An 18,144-nucleotide genomic window follows, 5' to 3' on the forward strand; every position below is an offset into this window, starting at 1 on the left:
TTTTTAAAAAAAACACATGATTTCATTTCATTCACCTTCTTTGCAAGTTTTCAAACAACAAAGCACATAACTGACCTATCTGGTATTATTTATACTGTATGATCAACTTCTCTTTTTGATATTGATAATTTTTAATTAAGTTCACATATGTTGCTAATTGCCCTTGCATCTTTAGTCAGACTAATTTACAAAAACAGAGAGACAGTTCACAACAAACAAATTAGGCTCTTTAATCGTCCTGTAAAATTGCTGCACGGGGGGGATTTTAGTTCCTCTAGAAGAGGGTGGCAAGGCAAATGGCCCCGGCAGTTCTAGCTGCAGAAGAAAGTGGCCTAATTTTAATACTGCTAAATGCCTATTAAAAAGACAGCGGTAGCCGGTGTATTCAGACACAGAATCATCACTATTTCAGCCATGCCTCTAAGTAAATGTATTGCCTTATAGCATCTCTGATGCAAGCCAGCACACACCCGTGCCCATGGGCCTTGCTCAGCAGCATTTCCCCAGGGATGGCAGATGAGGGCGATAAATAAATACATCTGTGGAGCTGGGCTCCAAAGAGGCACTAATGGCTCTGACAACTGCAGGACACACAATCTCTTTTGAGCGTGGCTCTCCCCCAGCCCCAAATACATAAAAAAGAGAATATACACCTACATTTTCTTCAGGTACGTTTTCCTGTATTTTTTTATCTGAAGCTTATTACTCATTTGGGACATAATAGCAATAACTCACACAAATGTACTGGATTCCAAAATTAAGCCCCAGGTACAACTAACAAGCCATTGAAGTAGAACACAAAACTAAATATTTTTAATAACTAACCTACATTTTAAAGAATTTTACAATTAAAACTTGCAAGTGAACTATTTTAAAATCTATTTTTAAAAGGTTGCCGGAACTTTCATTTTGTTGTACTACATAGGAAATAAAGTTCAACCAAGTGTGAAGCTGAGTTTATTAAGAATACAGGCTAAATATCCAAACGTTTTCAGTCACTAGCAAGATTCAATAACAACCTTTGAAAAGTATACTCATCATGCTGGTTAACCTTAGTTAAGTTCTACATTATCAAGATGGAACTAAAAACACTTTTGTTCATTTCTTTTGCTGAAGCCTTTTAAAACCTCCTCACAGTAAAACCCTGTTTAGTGGGTTATATCTGCAATTTTCCTGCAAGTATTTTGACTATGACTCTTAAGAGCTATATCTGTAAAGCCTCTGGCTAACAGCAACACTATTTTAAGCCCAGAAATCTGTACTATGGTTACATCTAGCGTATACCTACATGTACATACTTACACTACATCATAACATTATTCTAAACAAAGAAAATTGGGTTAGTTTAATATGGATATGGTCCACCCTTGTGATATTTTTAATATTGATACTACGTGTTAAAAGATATACTCAATTTAAGATAAATTATTTTATCTAAATTACTTGAATTCCTACAGTGTAGTCTCTAATAATACTGTGCTTAATTTTGCATGTTATAGCTTAATAATCTTATAGCAAATCCTATCTGATCTCAGAAGCCAAACAGAGGCAGCCTAGTTAGTATTCATGGGGAAACTTGCAGAGGGCTCCTCTAAGACGACGACAAAGGCATACTACTCCAGTAACACTGCCAAGAAAAGGCATGAATGTAGTTGCGAGCAGTTCAGCAGGGAATCTTTATCTTTCATTTTGCTTTATGTAATTTGATTTAGTGTTTGATTAAATGTAACAGCTAGAGAAATTATTTTATGAAATGTCTAAATAATGCATGCATATATACTGTACGAGCTTATGCTCCAATCCTAAATACAAGAATCCCAATTCAGAGAGCCTTTTCTACACAGCATTTGAGCATGAAGGGTCTGTGTGGTAAGTAAAGTCTCCTCTTTGCAGAAAATAATTTGATTCAGTAGGTTCTCCACTAAGAGTACCGTTTTGCTAATTTTCCCTTCCACTGGCAACTCCTTAACAACTTGCACTTTTAGCCAAGGCATCTACTCAATAAGCAGCAGCTCCAGGACTGAAATAAAAATCACTTGATACTGTCCCAACAGAGAAGTGCAAAAAACCTAATTCCAAGACTTACCACTGAAACTTCAACACAACCAAATTCCTTCTGTTTGTCTATCTAGGGAAATCTCAACGTAGCCAATTTCTTGTCTGTCTGTCTATCGATTGCCTGGCAGGCTGAAAAAAACTAAAATAATTCCTAGAAAATCAAAATGTCAGGCCGCAGCAGCAGCCTGAACTTCACTTCTAAATTAACTGAGTCATTCCTCCCCCTTTCACCACTAACAAAAAAACAAAAACAGCCACCGTCCTGAACTGCTGGAGGAAGAAGGGAGCAAAGGGATTTTTTTTCCTCCATGCTAAATGTCTATATCATAAGTTTTTTGCTTTCTTTTGTTTTGGTGTGAATTTATTTCTCTAGCTTCTTGTTTTGTTTCACTGTATTTTGCCTGACCTGAATGAGCACATAGATATCTTCCTGCCTCTCTTCCTTCTTTATTTTATGTGGACCGTGTGCACATTTGGAGAGGGGCGAAGTTCCAAACGCCTCATCCGCCAACTAAGAAGAGTTTGGGAAGCCTTTCTTATCTTGAGTGGAAGAAGCTTCATAAACAAACCTCACTAACTTCTGCCAAATTTAACAATGCATAAACGTGCTTGGGGTTCTCCCTCCTACAAACCCATTTTTGAATCTCATGTTATTCACTGAATTCAATAATGTCAAAAAATGGCTACCAAATATAAATTGCAATCAATATTCAACCTGATAAGCAAACGGAGATTAAAGGGGAAAAAGTATAATCAACATATATGATAGAGTAATAAACTCAAGACTCAAACTATGCAGCTGTAATTAAATATGCCATAACTCTAAAGAATTTTTTTCCTTTGTATTTGCTGTATTAAATACACTTTTAATTTTAAGCAGTACGATTCTTAAAATTAATATTCTAAAAATGTATTCATTTGCGCCATACAGTACATTTTAAACTGAACCCTAAAAAGATCGTTCTTCCAAAAATGAGGTTTGCGTAGCTGTACAGCTGACTATCAATCAAGTTTGTGAAACACTCTAGAGAAATAACTGAATATCCACCAATTGCCCTTACAGTTTGTGAGAAAAGTAAGTCTAATAACTGAAAATGAAAAGTTTTCTCATTTCATAGTTCTGAAATGGCCTGCAATGTCTCAAACATATCAAAATTCACATTTCTAGTTTATGTTCCCATGTGTAGAGGATACACTTTTCATTTGCTAATGCCTCTATAAATATTACGAATATTTATACTTCTAGAAGAACAAGGTTAGTATCCTTTGATTATTCTATTCTGTTCACAGAGAAATAACCATTCAAACTTAGAATTCAGTACCATAGCAATGAATCTATTCTTGGCCTAGCCAAAAAAGTCTGGATAACTAAGTCCCAGCTTCAATTTGAGCAAGTTATCAGAATTATTTATTTAAGCCTGCACAAACTTATACCTAAACATCTGATAGTTTTTTTAAAAAAAACTAAAATATTTTTGAGACTTAATTATTGATGCTCTAATTTCTCAACTTTTTGACCCTGGAGGAACCCTTGAAATATTTTTTAGGCCTCGGGGAACCCCTGCACATTCAGGCTCAGATATAGGCCAGAAGTTACAAAATCATTATATTTGTTTCACGTGTAGGCCTGTATTTATACATTAACAGTGTTCTTAAACTGAAAATAAAGAATGAAACTTACTTCTTTAATGTGAAGTTGCCTAAATTTGAAATAATTTCTTCAATAAATTGTGCTCTCCTGGGGAACCCCTTGTGACTTCTCACGGAACCCTAGGGTTCCATGGAACCCTGGTTGAGAAACCCTGCTCTAATTTAATTTATTGTTCAGAAGAGACCATCTTGGTTTTACTTCGGTGAAAAGTACAAGCCCATGCATTATTAATTCAACTTTGCTTTGTTTGTTTTATACTAATGCAGCCTGTAATAACAGCAAGATTTTCACTGTGAGACTGCAAGGAGAATCAACTTTTCACTTCAGTTTGTTAATGCATTAGAAACAACATCAACTACGTAGTTTTATGCTTGCAAATTGAATTATGAATGAACAACTCCTTTCAGACTGCCAATTGTTTAGAAACAAACTTTTAAGATCTTGCCTGTCCTTCTGAATTAATTCTTTACATTTTCCTTGTAGCATAGTACAACTGGCATCTAAATAGTTCCTTTGCACCATGAAATGGGATATTTTGAATGCTCAAATTGTGTTTTTATGACTGCCTGGGGAACCTGAATTTTAGTGGTCTATTAAATGCCAGCAATTTCATGTTGCCTAGCATAAGACACCATTCACATAACAGAACCTAAAGGGTCCAAAAGGGTCATTTTAGTTGTTTTTCCTATATTTTACATATGCATATCAGAGATGTAAGAATCTCAGACAAACAGTACACACATAATATAAAATCATGTAACTATAAATACAGACTTATTTAGCACTGAACTATCCCTTGTTAGTAACCAAAATTTTGTTCACATTCTTAAAGTGCTACATTACATCTTCTTATACCTTCCTCAATGCTTTACGCTTACTCCCAATTTTTATATAGTGCATTCTAATTTCATCTTACCTGGAAGTGTTATTCGTTTCAAAAAGAAATCAAGTCCTATGGTTTGCCTGTATTGCTTTCCAAAAGCTTCTTGAGCAAAACGTGTAGCTAAGGAGGTCTAAAAAGAAAATCACATCAAATTCAGGAGCAATGACTTATAGTACATAAAAATAAAATCTAAATTGGAAGCCTATTATTTCTAATACTTTATTTTTTATATTTAAAGCAGTAATAAAGCAATTTTGTACACTGTAAAATTTTTACCCATCATCATAGCTCTTAGGATCACTCATATATTAACTATTCAATTATACTATATATTCTTAGCTATATCATAAATACTAACAATAAATAAAAATACTGTAACTGAGAACATTATGCTGAGGCATTGCCATCTCCTGAAGCTCTGGCTACTCAGTCAAAATATAGTGAATAAGGAAGGGGGAATGCAAACCTGTTCCTGGTTTTTTTAAGCAATACTTCTGGCACAGCCAGCAAAACACAAAGGAAAGCAATACATGCCATTGCTGAAAAGGAGTTAAATCACTTTCCAGCAACAGTATCCAGACAAGCTTCTCCTCACCATTCTTTCTTTTAGGAAAAGGCACTCCCTGGAAACAACATGGAGCTGGACCGAAAGTAGAGCCACCTCTCACCTCCAGGCCACAAGTTCTAAAACAAGGAACGGTTTCTTTGCATTCTCACACCAACCCTTCTATTCCTGCCCTTCAGGTAACTAACAGATCGACAATCACTATCCACTCCCTTTACCTGCCCACAGTAAAATATTTCCAATTAAATCTGTTCTGAATTTCAGAACAGATTTAATTGGAAATATTTTACTGTGGGAAGGTAAAGGGATTTCCAGTTCAGAACAGTGAGAAGGTAAGGAGAAGGTTGTCAGGATGTATGTATACATATGTACATGTTTGATATGTATATCCAGAAATACACCCATGTATACTACACAGAAAAAAATTATCTTACATATTATTACAAAACCAAACCACTGTAAAGGCATTATTTCCTGTCATAATTCCAAATAAGTGAAACGAGAGATGAGTTTTGCAGGTAATAACATTTCCTGAATTGCTCCCAAGCTAAGGAATCTACCAGTGGGAACTGTGCTTACCTTTTCCACCTTTAAAAAAGGAGTTCAGACTTTCTTCTTCAGCAATGAGTGTTATGAGTTTTACTAATAATAATTTGCCTTCCCAGAGGACCTCTGCTTAGACTAGGTGGGAGGGCTGAATGATGATGGGAGTCAGAGTTGTTGCTAAGGTCACCCTTGCCAGTTAAGAGGGACCCACAATGGGGAGGAGGGCAGGTGGGACACAGCAGGTATGCAGAAAGCAAACCAGGTCAACAAGAGAAACGTCTAATCAAACTTGGAAGAAGGCAATGGCAGGTCAGTACTGTATGATCAAGAGCACTTAATGGACACAGCTGAAACAGCAAATCTGGATACCAAATGGTGAGAACCCACTTCAGGACCTAGTGGGAAGATACCAAACTTTCCTGAGTGGATCTGGAGGCGGTGATGTAAACAGACAAGAGGGGCAAAGACACCCATTCTCTGATGGTATGAGTACTGAAAGAAGAGTTCCTAGTTTTATAAGGACATTTGCAATCAGTACATAAAATGTAGTATAAAATGTAGAACAGGCTCAGTTAATAAACAATTAGAAAGGAAAAGAGCTTTGTATTTTAGAAACTGACAAAATATCAACCCATATTTTAGTCTTAAAACAAAAATACAATAATAACCCAAGATTATTGGCAAATAAGTTTTAAAAAGTGAAAGAAAGGAGATATCTAAAGGCAATAAAAGGTACTAAAGGTCACACTATCACGAATTCTAAAAATATTAGAATAAATTTTGTAGAGGTTTTTATGGAGCTGTACACTTCTAAAAACCCTGCAAAAAAACCAAAAAACTAGTATCTAGACAAACTGAATTTCCCAGAATTATTTTTAATGGATGCTCAATACTTGGATACTTCATTTTCACTGTCAAAAGTTGAAGATATTTTAAAAATTTTGGATATAATATGCTTGATCAGTGGGAGAATATGTGGAACAAAGGCTTGAAATGTACAATGAACTATAATCTGAAAAAGAATTTTTATAAGATGATGTACCATTGGTATTGAACATCTGATAAGTTGTCAAAGATGTCTAAAGGGGTATCAAATATATGCTGGAAATGTTCCCAAGGTAAAGGTACTTTTTTACCAACTTTGGTGGACTTGTGAGAAAGCTAAGAAATATTGGCAGCAGATATGTATTATAATTCAAAAGATTCTTAAAATTAATGTATAACTGAAACCAGAACTTTTTTCTTTTGGGTTTGATGGATGAACTTGAAACTAAATTTGGGACTTTGTTTTTGTATATGACAACAGCAGCAAGACTTCTGTATGTGCAAAGGTGGATGGATACACAAATTCCCATGGTAGAAGAACGGATGGTGAAATTAATGGAACTGGCAGAGATGGCGAAACTGACAGCACTTGATAAGAGTAAACGATTCGGTTGCATTTGTTTCTACGTGGAAACTGCTTCCGGACATTTTGCTTGTATCTGAAAACAATGAAGTTTTGATTTTGGGTTTTGATGATTAGGTTGTTATAGTTTATAGAATAATGTTTATTATGGTTTGAATTAGAGTAAGGTTAATGTATTATGTATTTGTACTTGTATCTGTGCTGAAAAAGGTCGGAAGTCATTCTTTTTGTATCTTTCTATTTCCACACTTTTTAAGTTTTTCTCTTTTTTTTAGTCTTTTCTCCAATCTTTTCTATATTTTGTATTTTATCTGTGTTTTGAAAGTTTAATAAAGTCTTTTAAAAAAACAGTTGAAGATATTTAAAAAAACATTAGTAATGGAAAATCTCCAGGCCCTGATGGGTTAACAGCCAAATTCTGTAAGGCATTTGGATATTCTTATACCAGAATTTTTGTTCATTAAGAAATGCATGATATCAGGGAAATCTTCCCTTATCCTGGCACTGTTCTAATTCCTAAACCAGTTAAAGACCAGTTAGAAGTGCCTTCTTACAGACCCATCTCTTTTAATCTTGATTATGAATTGTTTACTAACCTATTTTATAATTTATATTTATTTATCTATCACATTTTTAACACCACCTATCTCCCCCCCACAAGGAGAATAATTATATCTTTAAATTATATCATATCATCTTAAATTAACTGTAGGAAAGATTATTCATCCCAATCAATCAGATTTTATTCCAAAAAGAAATATCTGGTCTGATCAGAATATTATTAAGTATTATTCATTTTTATAAAATTAAAATATCTTCCTTATCAATATGCTCATTAGATATCTTTAAAGCTTTTATCTGGACAGACAATTTTTAAAACAAACTTTTAAAAGATTTAAATTTGGTAATTCCTTTTTCAACATGATAGATCAAATATATATTGCCAGTGCCCAAATTAGAATTAATAAATATGTTTCTGAGCAATTCACAGTCTCAAGAGGTACCAAGCAGGGCTGTGCATTCTCCCCTTATTATTTTACCTCATTATAGAAATATTAGCAGTAGCTCTTTGGAGCAATAAAGAAATTAAAAGGATAAAAATAGGAGATAAAAACTATTAAATTTACTTGCAGATAATGTATTATCTTTTACAAATCCTAGTAATACAGAAAAATACATTAAGATGGAATTGAAAGAATTTGCAGAACCTGATGCATTAACTGTAAATTTTCGAACATCACAAGTGCTGTTCTTCCATACACCTCCTAAAATCCAAAATGAGATAGCATCCTTCCGAGGTCGGTAAAATGAGCACCCAGCTTGCTGGGGAAGGTGACGGCTGGGAAGGCAGTGGCAAACCTCCCCGCTCTACAGTCTGCCAAGAGAACGTCGCGAAAGCGGCGTCCCCCCAAAGGGCCAGACATGACTCGGTGCTTGCACAGGGGACCTTTCACCTTTTTTTTTTCAGTATCGTAAATATACCATTTGAAAGAAAATCCTTCAAATATTACAAACATTAACAAGCTAATAATACTTTTAAACCAATGTGGAAAAAATAAAAAATAAATGAAATTCTGGCATTAAAAAAAATTAAATATTCTGGGTAAAATTGTGGCAGTAAAAATGATGGCTCTTATAAAATTATTTTTTTAAATTTCAAACTCCTCCAGTAGACTGATTGATTACATGCCATCAAGTCATTGTTGACTCTTAACCACATAGATTTTCTCCAAAATATTAACATTGTGGCAAAAAAATTGAACACTTTTGTTTCAATGCTAAAGAATTAAGAATAGGAACAATATATAGAGACATCAGAAATAAGGAGGATGGGGAATTCCATTTTTAAAATTTTATTAACAGGCAGTACATCTGGCGCATATTATTCCCTTTATATTGGAAAATCCAACAAGGCAATGTATACGGCTAGAAAATAAATAGGAGGCAAATAAAACCATAAGCCAGAAGTTTTTTCTTCCAAAAGACTTCATAATAATACACAATATAAATAATATGTTTACAAAAGCTGCACTTCAGGTCTGGGGGGAAATGATATTCAGCTTTGATAGAGGAAATCTCCCTTCTAACACCTTTTCTAGCAAATGCAGGATTCTATAATCAGGACAGTCACCAAAATTGAAGCCTTGGAGAGTTTTCAGTGGCAATATAGAGTAAGAGACTTCTACAATTATAAGCCACTAGGCTGTAAAGAGACAGAGTTACAAATAGGCTCCTATCTACCTTAGCTAACGTAGCTCCAATTTAGGGTTAGGGTTAAGGTTACACGTACTGTTTGCAGAAAAGCCCATAAATTGGTGTTTTAAATAAGCAGTTAAACACAGAAAATTAAAGGCAATAGGTGTGCCAACAAGATCTAGCCTTATTGCCAAAATGTAAGATCAGTGTAAGCATTAGGTTCTATATGTTTAACCAGTATAAAAGAAAACCTGAGTTGCTATGAAAACAAGAGAGATCTAGAAATCTGATGTGGAAAAAAATATTTCCCAAATGTCAAAGAATAAAAGATCCAAGTGACTTTCAAAACAAGCTAACAGTCAAAGAGAGAGAGCAGATGGAATTGTTATGATAATTGAGTAGAGACAAAGGACCGACTTTTCTGCCCTTACTGCACTGGCAGGACTGTGCCCTAGCAATCTTACTTAGAGTGACCTGCTCCCTTGTAGGTAGCAAGAATCAGAAAGATCTGCCCACAGTTTGCAGTAAGACTTTTGGCCATTTTGCCAACAAAACTCCTCAAACATGCTCAGATCTGGATTCTGAGTGGGCAGCATCTGTGAAGGTGACTAAGGTACAATCTTCTGCCATCTGGGATTTCTTTCGTCCTGTGGGGTCTGGAGAAGTGTATATGATGCTGTGAACCAAACCCATGCCTTACGTTCAGGAGGTGGGTGGGATGTGATCAGCTAGATCAAGGGAAATTATAAATGCCATGTTTGGAGAGGGGATGATGCCACCTGCCTTGAAAGAGGCAGTGCTGCATTTCCTTTAGATGAGGCTGTCCTTAGATCTGGCCATGTTAAATCAACTATGATTGCCCTTTTAGAGATGGTTATAGAGACTGTGGTGGGGCTTCAACTGCAAAGCATCCCAAAGGAGGCAGATTACATGGATCCTTTTTAGTCAGCATTCAGACCTACAGTCAGGACCAGAAATATTGGAACAAGGATAACTGTTTTGGCATTTGGCATCTGTACACCACCACATTGAAGTTGAAAGGAAACACACCCAGACGGGAGCGAACTGTCATTCAAGGGGTTTGACAAAAGTGGGGCACTAACCATTCAGGGAGTACAGCCAGTGGCATACACACACACACATCATTGGTGGCTCATAAGTAAGGGAACGAATGGCTGACAAGCAGCTGCATGGTCAGGTGTGGCCTGTTTCCTGGGTACCCCATGACCAATCAAGCAGATAAAAGGCCTGGGGGTGGTTCTGAGTGTTACATTTGCATTTGGTAGCTGTTCACTGGAACCCTCAACATGAGGTCCAAAGATGTGTCCATGCGAGTGAAGGAGGCCGTCATTAGGCTGAGAAAACAAACTAAACCCATCAGACAGATAGCAAAAACATTTGAGAGTGGCTAATACAACAGTTTGAAACATCCTGAAAAAGAAGGAATTAACTGGCAAGCTCAGCAACAGCAAAAGGCCTGGAAGACCACTGAAGACAACTAAAGTGGATGACCACAGAATTCTGTTCATGGTGAAGAGGAACCCTTTCACAACATCTAGCCAGGTCAAAAATGCTGTTGAGGAGGTAGGCATGTCATTGTCAACATCTACAGTCAAGAGATGGCTTTATGAATGTAAATACAGAGGCTTCACAACAAGGTGCAAACCATTGGTAACGCTCAAGAACGGAAAGGCCAGATTAGACTTGGCCAGCAAACACCTAAAAAAAGCCTGCCCGGTTCTGGAATAAGATTCTTTGGACTGATGAAACCAAGATTAACTTGCACCAGAATGATGGGAAGAGAAGATTATGGAGAAGGAAAGGAACAGCTCATGATCCAAAGCATGATCCAAAAGTCATCTGTCAAACATGGTGGAGGCAGCGTTCTGGCATGGGCATGTATGGCTGCCAATGGAACTGGATCACTGCTGTTTATTGATGACCTGACTGCTGATCAAAGCAGCAGGATGAATTCTGAAGTGTATAGGGCTATACTTTCTGCTCAGATTCAGCCACATGATGCCAAACTGATAGGACGCCGCTTCATACTGCAGATGGATAATGACCCAAAACATACAGCAAAAGCTACCCAAGGGTTTCTCAAGGCAAAGAAGTGGGATGTTCTTCAATGGCCAAGTCAGTCACCTGATCTCAACCCAATAGAGCATGCTTTTCACTTACTGAACACAAGACTCAAGGCAGAAAGACCCACAAACAAGCAGCAGCTGAAGGCAGCTGCAGTAAAGGCCTGGCAAAACATCTCAAGGGAGGAAACTCAGCATTTGGTCATGTCTATGGGTTCCAGACTTCAGGCAGTCATTGAATGCAAAGGATTTTCATCCAGTTATTATAAGGCAATCCTTATGTTTGTAATGATGTTGGTTTGTTCCATCACTTATGAGCCATGTGGGTGTGTATGCCACTGGCTGTACTTCCTAAATGGTTAGTGCTCCGCTTTTGTCAAAACTCTTGAATTACAGCTGAAAGTCCTGACTTCACTCCCATCTGGGTGTGTTTACTTTTAACTTCAATGTGGTGGTGTACAGAGGCCAAATGCCAAAACAGTTATCCTTGTTCCAATATTTCTGGTCCTGACTGTAGTCATGGAACAGAAACCATATGGGGAGTTGCCAACACTGGGACCACTGATCTCTCAGTAGCATTTGATACCATCAATCATGGGAGCATCTATAAGACTTGGGAGTCAGAGATAATGCTTTTCAGTAGTTCTACTCCTTTCTAAGTGGACAATTAATGGGGAGAGAGGGGGGAAGAGGATTACCTGTTGAACACTCCAGTTTGAGATACTACAGGGTTCTTCTCTCTCTCTGCTGTTTACATGAAGACACTAAGAGAGTCAGCCATCAGTTTAGGAGAAGATATCATGAGTATGCTGATGATACCCTGATATACATCATTACCCCAGGGCAAACCAGTGATGCTGTGGAAGTCTTGGCCTAGTTTCTGGAAGCTGTAAGGATCTTAGCAGTTGTAAGGATTGAGACCAGGAGGAACAAGTTGAAGTTGAACCACAGCACCAGAAGCCATCTCCCACTCTATCTGTTCCAGAGGTGACTCTGGATGAGGTAGCCCTCCCCAAGAAGGAACTGGAGACCCTCTAGGCCAATGGTTTTCAAACTTTTTCAGGCCACAGAACCTGTTAGCTAAAAAAACTGAACATTATTGCTGCCTGCCTCTCAGACACATGCATAGGTCTCCATGTCCGCATAGTTAAAGCAATGGTATTCCCAGTAGTAACATATGGCTGCGAGAGCTGGACCATAAGGAAGGCTGAGAGAAGGAAGATAGATGCTTTTGAACTGTGGTGTTGGAGGAAAATTCTGAGAGTGCCTTGGACTGCAAGAAGATCAAACCAGTCCATCCTCCAGGAAATAAAGCCAGACTTGAGGGAATGATATTAAAGGCAAAGCTGAAATACTTTGGCCACATCATGAGAAGACAGGACAGCCTGGAGAAGATGCTGATGCTAGGGAGAGTGGAGGGCAAAAGGAAGAGGGGCCGACCAAGGGCAAGGTGGATGGATGATATTCTAGAGGTGATGGACTCATCCCTGGGGGAGCTGGGGGTGTTGACTACCGACAGGAAGCTCTGGCGTGGGCTGGTCCATGAAGTCACGAAGAGTCGGAAGCGACTGAACAAATAAACAACAAATGAGCACAAATGCCCCCCCCGGGGGGGGGACTTCTGAATGTCAGCTGACAAGTCCTGCTTTTTCTGCTGTACACACCACTGCTATGGCCTCCCCCACTACATGCAGTTAACTTTTTAAAAACCTTATGCTCTCGTGGAACCCATTCGAGCTCTCAATAGGTACAAAATGCAGCACAGCCTCTTATGGGCTCTGCATTGGCTGGTAATAAACTTCTGGATACAAAGTGCTGGTTTTAACCTATAAAGCTCTATATGGTTTGGCACCCAGGACTGGGTGGGACCCTGCCTGAAAGTGATTCTATCCATCCAGGACACAAGTTCAAGGTTTAAATAATTAGTCTCTTCCCTGTGGGAGAGCAAGAGAGCTATGTTTTTCAACTGTGGCATTGATCCTCTGGAATAGCCTTTCACTTGTGATCCAGGTGGCATAATTGCTCCTAACCTTTAGGAAGGTTATGAAAACGTAGTTGTTCAAAAGACCTTTTGGAGGTTAAGATCTGAATATCAGGACACCTAATAATAATGTAATGAGTACAGTAATGATTTTTACTGTAACAATGATTTTATGGCTATTAATGAATGTATTAATTTATATTTATTGATGGTGTTTGATTATTTCATTATTAACTATAAACCACCACAAATCTTTGTGTAAGTAACAATTTAAAAATATAATAAATAAATATTTAAATCAAGACTGTCAACGAAGTAGGAAAATATGAAAAAAGAGATTTTTTAAAATCTGAAAATTCACAGGAAAACGTACGGCTAAAGTAGTACAGTCCAGATAACCCATGGAAGAAGAGCTGTAGTATAAGCAAGTGGGACTAAAGGAAGAGGGAACAATTATAGCGAAACCCTTTATAAACAAAATTAGAAAAAAACATTTATACAAAGAAAATATATTCAGGGACCACTTTTCCCTAGAAAGTGTGATGTATTAGGCAACAGACAAGCTGTGACAGAAAGGGACCGAGTACAGATGAAATAAGCACTGAACTGTTTAAAGCTGCAGGAGAAAAGGTCATTAAAGTGCTAATACTTCTGTGGTAGCAAATATGGAACTCTGTGGCCTAGGGGCTGCAAAAATCAGTGTATGTACAAAGCCAAGTAACTAGTTAGCTCAGTAAACCAGAGGTACTACAGAATACGCCTGCCAGAATTTTAACTGGTGCAAGCCAGGTTGTTCAAAGGACACCGATTTTGGAAAAACTGCACTGGGTATTTCATTCTGGGCCCAGTTCAAGCTACTGATACTTATATACAAATTTCTAAACTGTTTGGGGCTCCAGTATCTGCAGTAGTGCCTCTTTCCTGACTACAGTTTTAGTTTAGCAGTCCTCCTCCAGCGCATTCCTTACCAGAAGTATGTTATGAAAGAGAAGGTTTGTTTGGTGGTGGCAATTTAATGGTTACTATTAGAAAACATTCTTCTCAAAAAGTACCCCCAGTGCCTACAATACCTTTTATTTTCAGAATCACATTAAGGCATTTTTATTTTCCATGCATTTAATTCAAAGTATCGAGCTTAACCTATAAACCACTTGATATCTTGAAAGCAGGCTCTCTGAAGAAATTTTTTCACCTCTGCAATGTCGCTGTAAGTTCTGTTTTACCAGCCTTTCTCAAAGGCCCATTCAGAACATTGAGGCTGGTGTGCACAGAGATAAAGTCTTCTCCACACTGGCCCCCAAACTATGAAACGGTCTTCCTGCTGCCTTACTCTTTCTACACGGCATAAGGCAAGCTTTAAGAATCATCTTAATGCTGCCTCTTAACCGACTTCTTAATCAATGTGTGTTACTGACAGCTTCTCAATGTTTTTCATAAGCTTATAAGGGTGTGCACATGGGCCCAGTACCCAATCACTATTCATCACAGACCTGTCATGTTATGACAAGCCCAGTCTTCTCCCTTGGAGGCATGGCATCAGCCTCATTTCACTCCAAGCCTGTGAGAGAAACAGCCTTCAGTTATCACCAGTGCACTCAAATAAATGTAATTTTTCCCCCTTAAGGCAATGCTATCCTGCCACAACCTCAAGGTGAACAAATCTGTACTACTTGGTCATCCAACATCTTGGAGACAGTCAGGTAGCCTGTTCTTGATGAGTGTTATCAGATGAGTAGTCTGCAAGTAAGTATAGAAAATGCTCAGCAGCCATTTTCCACCACAGTCAGTTTTCCCCCACTATCTGCCCTCATTGTTTCCCCAATTCCTTTTAAACCCACTGCCCCCTTTTTGAAACCAACTTCTCTCCCGGTTTTAACATGGTAGAGGAGAGGAGACCTCTGTTATTCTAGAAGAATAGGACCTATTTGTATATACCATGCTGATGCACACAGATTTTTGTTATTAAAATTATGGTAACTGTTGAAATAAATGTGCTAAAGAATGCAAATATGCCATGCCATGTTGAGAGTCAACCTTTATTCATGGTGCTTTTATGCTGCCTAATAACAAGAGTTCTTTGTTGTGGGTGATAGCAAAGCCCAAGTTTAATACTTGCTGAAACAAGGGCTTCTTTCGCAAGCAATGTATGGCATCCCTATGGCTCCTCTAAGGTCAGGCTGGGCACTGCCTCCCTCCCTCAGCATCTGACGCACTTACAAATCAGGGCAACCCTATTCAGCAGGTACTTGAAACAGAGCCAGAAAAGTAAAGCCAATTGGGACAGCAAATATTATGCCAACAAAGATTTATTCCATCTCAGGTAATAATTTGCAACACCTCCCTATTTGCACATTTCTAATCCAGAATAATAGCAACAGCAGTTATTTCTTTTCACTGAAAAAGCCATTCTATTGCAAAATAAATGAGCACAGCATTTATGTCACAGGCCCAGTTCTCACTGAGCATATGTTTTAATTACTATAGAACTGGGGGGGGGGGTTCCCCTTAATTTCCTTAGGGGAGGTGGGATACTTCATCCTGAGCTCCACAACATCCCTTCAAAGCAGATTCTGTATCTAGCAAAAACAAATCCGAGTTCATTCTCTTTTAATGCACAGGAACTAACAACTGAATCGTCCCTCCAAGGTGTTTATGAGATGAGCCTTTTTTCCCCCACACCGAGGCCCCTCTACGCAGCCCGATCCCTGCGCCAATATGCAGCAGTCCCCATTCGGGGGTCCCCTCTGCAGCCACCGCGGAGCCTCCGCGCAGCCGGGGAGGGCCGGAGGGCCCCGGGCGAGAGTCCTGCGGGAGCCCGCCGCAGGCTCGCCCCCCGGGCCCGAGGACCGGCGCGCTTGGGAAGCCCTTGAAGCGCCCCCGGGGGCCCCGCAGCCTCCTCGCCGTTCCGGACTGACCTTGCCGGAGGCGCCGTCGCCCAACACCACGAACTTCAGCTGCCGGTCGGCGCCTTCCTCCTCCGCCTCCGAGTCCGACATCGCCCGCCGCCCCGCGCGGGGAGCCGCCCTCAGAGCGGCCCCAAAAGCCTCCGCACCGCCACCGCTGCCGCCATCTTGTCGCTCCTGTCGCCCAGGAGGCGCTGGACTGGACCACTGCGCCAGCGAGCCCGTGGAGAGGGGGGAGGCCCCCTCTGCGGGAGGGGAAGCCGACCCCTCCGGGAGAAGGGGCGACCACGGAACGCGGAGTGCGGAGGAAGCAGTTTCGGGGAGGGGAAGAAAAGCGAACCGCGGCCCGCCGCGCTCCCCGCATTGGCCCAGGCCCCCCTGCCTGCATCGATGGTTCCTCCCAAAGCCGGGCCTGGCTGCCAGACGCCGCCGGCGCGGTTCCTACGGCCGAGGGGCGGGGAAACAGGTGGCAAAGACACGCCCCCTCACCTGCACAGTGTGGGCGGGGCCTCCGGGCGGGCATCCGCGGGCCTTTGTCGCTTAGCCTCGCCGGTCCGAAGGGAGAGCCGATGTCGCGACCAGGAGGACGGGTGGAAGAAGCCACCAGCCCTCGGGAGGAATTATTCCTTTGCGTATTTATTTCTTTTAAAGACGTGTCCAGCCGCCCATCTCATGCACCGTAACCCTGGGAAGCCCGCGAACTATTGGGAATCGTTTGTATTTTAATTGTATCAATTTTAATAAGAATTAAACGTGCTTGATCACCCCTCCACTCCCTGAAACAACGGAACTGATCGGCGGCGGATGACCGCTTCCGCCGCAAGCGTTCGCAGCTGCTTTCGGCGCTCTCCGGGGCCAGGCGGCGGCGGCGGCAGCCCCGGCTGGCTTCCGGGGGAGCGGGGCTGGGATGCTCTGCCTCCCTCCTGATTAGATGGGAGGCCACCAGGAGACCTCAGGCTGGGAGCTGGTCCGAAACGAGTGTCCAGAAGGAGACAGTGGCCGACCGCTTCTGCGTTCTGGATCGGATTAGCCCAGAGACGTGTTCACGGAGAGCCCGGGGGCTGAACTTGATTTTTGGTGTGTTTATAACAGCATCCAGCCCTCTCGTGGCCACGTAATTGTTAAAGAAGGGAGCTCCTTTAACAGCTAAATGACAGTCGCAACTCAGAGCTCTTTGCAAGTTCCAGCAGACCCCTCGTCGTAGAAGCCCCTGTATGCGATCCTTGATGGCAAAAGAGAGGGACTCTCTTGTAAATGCTAGTGGTTGGGTCTACAGATCCTGTGCCCATGAAGTATAATTTAAACCACGTTGAGTTCTAAATTCAATAAAATGTTCAGAGCCCCACACGTGGGCAAGGGAGAGGAATGTCTGGGTTGAGCAGGTGCCTTCAAAGCCAAACCTCCATTCACTTGAAAAAAGGGGAGTAAAAGGCCTGGGGGGGGCGGTTCTGTTTGCAGTGGATGGTCTGGGAGAGGCCCAGGGCCCAAGTTTCTTTCATATGCATAGACTGATTGGTTCCCAGGAGGTATGTGCTGATGCAATCAGTTTTCTTGACTGCAACTATAACATTTAATTTCAGGCTATGTTGTATAATGATACTGTATGGTTTGAGAGAGAGAAGGAATAAAATAAAAATCAATCATACAGTTCGGGAGGCTTGTTTTCCACATAACAATATTGTCATCAGGATCTGCATGTTGCCAAAACACATGTGTTGTTCGCTCTTACAGGTCTGTTTGACCAGTAGCATCTATTGTTCTGTTCTGCTTTTATGTATAACCAGTTTGTCATATAACAATCTTCTCTCTGTCTACATTTACCATTGGACCTTTCCTGTTATTGTTTTCAATTATTTTTATATCTTTAAA

General features: G+C 40.2%; 1 protein-coding gene across 1 annotated transcript in view; it reads right to left on the reverse strand.

Annotated features, from left to right (window-relative positions):
• Positions 1–16,678, reverse strand: part of RAB28 (RAB28, member RAS oncogene family) — a 64,209-nt gene extending 47,531 nt beyond the window's left edge. The window contains 3 exon segments of the mRNA XM_063310066.1: positions 4,626–4,722; positions 16,288–16,383; positions 16,385–16,678. Coding sequence (XP_063166136.1) covers positions 4,626–4,722; positions 16,288–16,383; positions 16,385–16,663 — 472 coding nt within the window. The 5' untranslated portion in view covers positions 16,664–16,678.
• Between the last annotated feature and the right edge of the window lie 1,466 nt (positions 16,679–18,144).

The sequence above is a fragment of the Candoia aspera genome, chromosome 8 (assembly GCF_035149785.1).
Source record: "Candoia aspera isolate rCanAsp1 chromosome 8, rCanAsp1.hap2, whole genome shotgun sequence".
Taxonomy (NCBI): Eukaryota; Metazoa; Chordata; class Lepidosauria; order Squamata; family Boidae; genus Candoia; species Candoia aspera.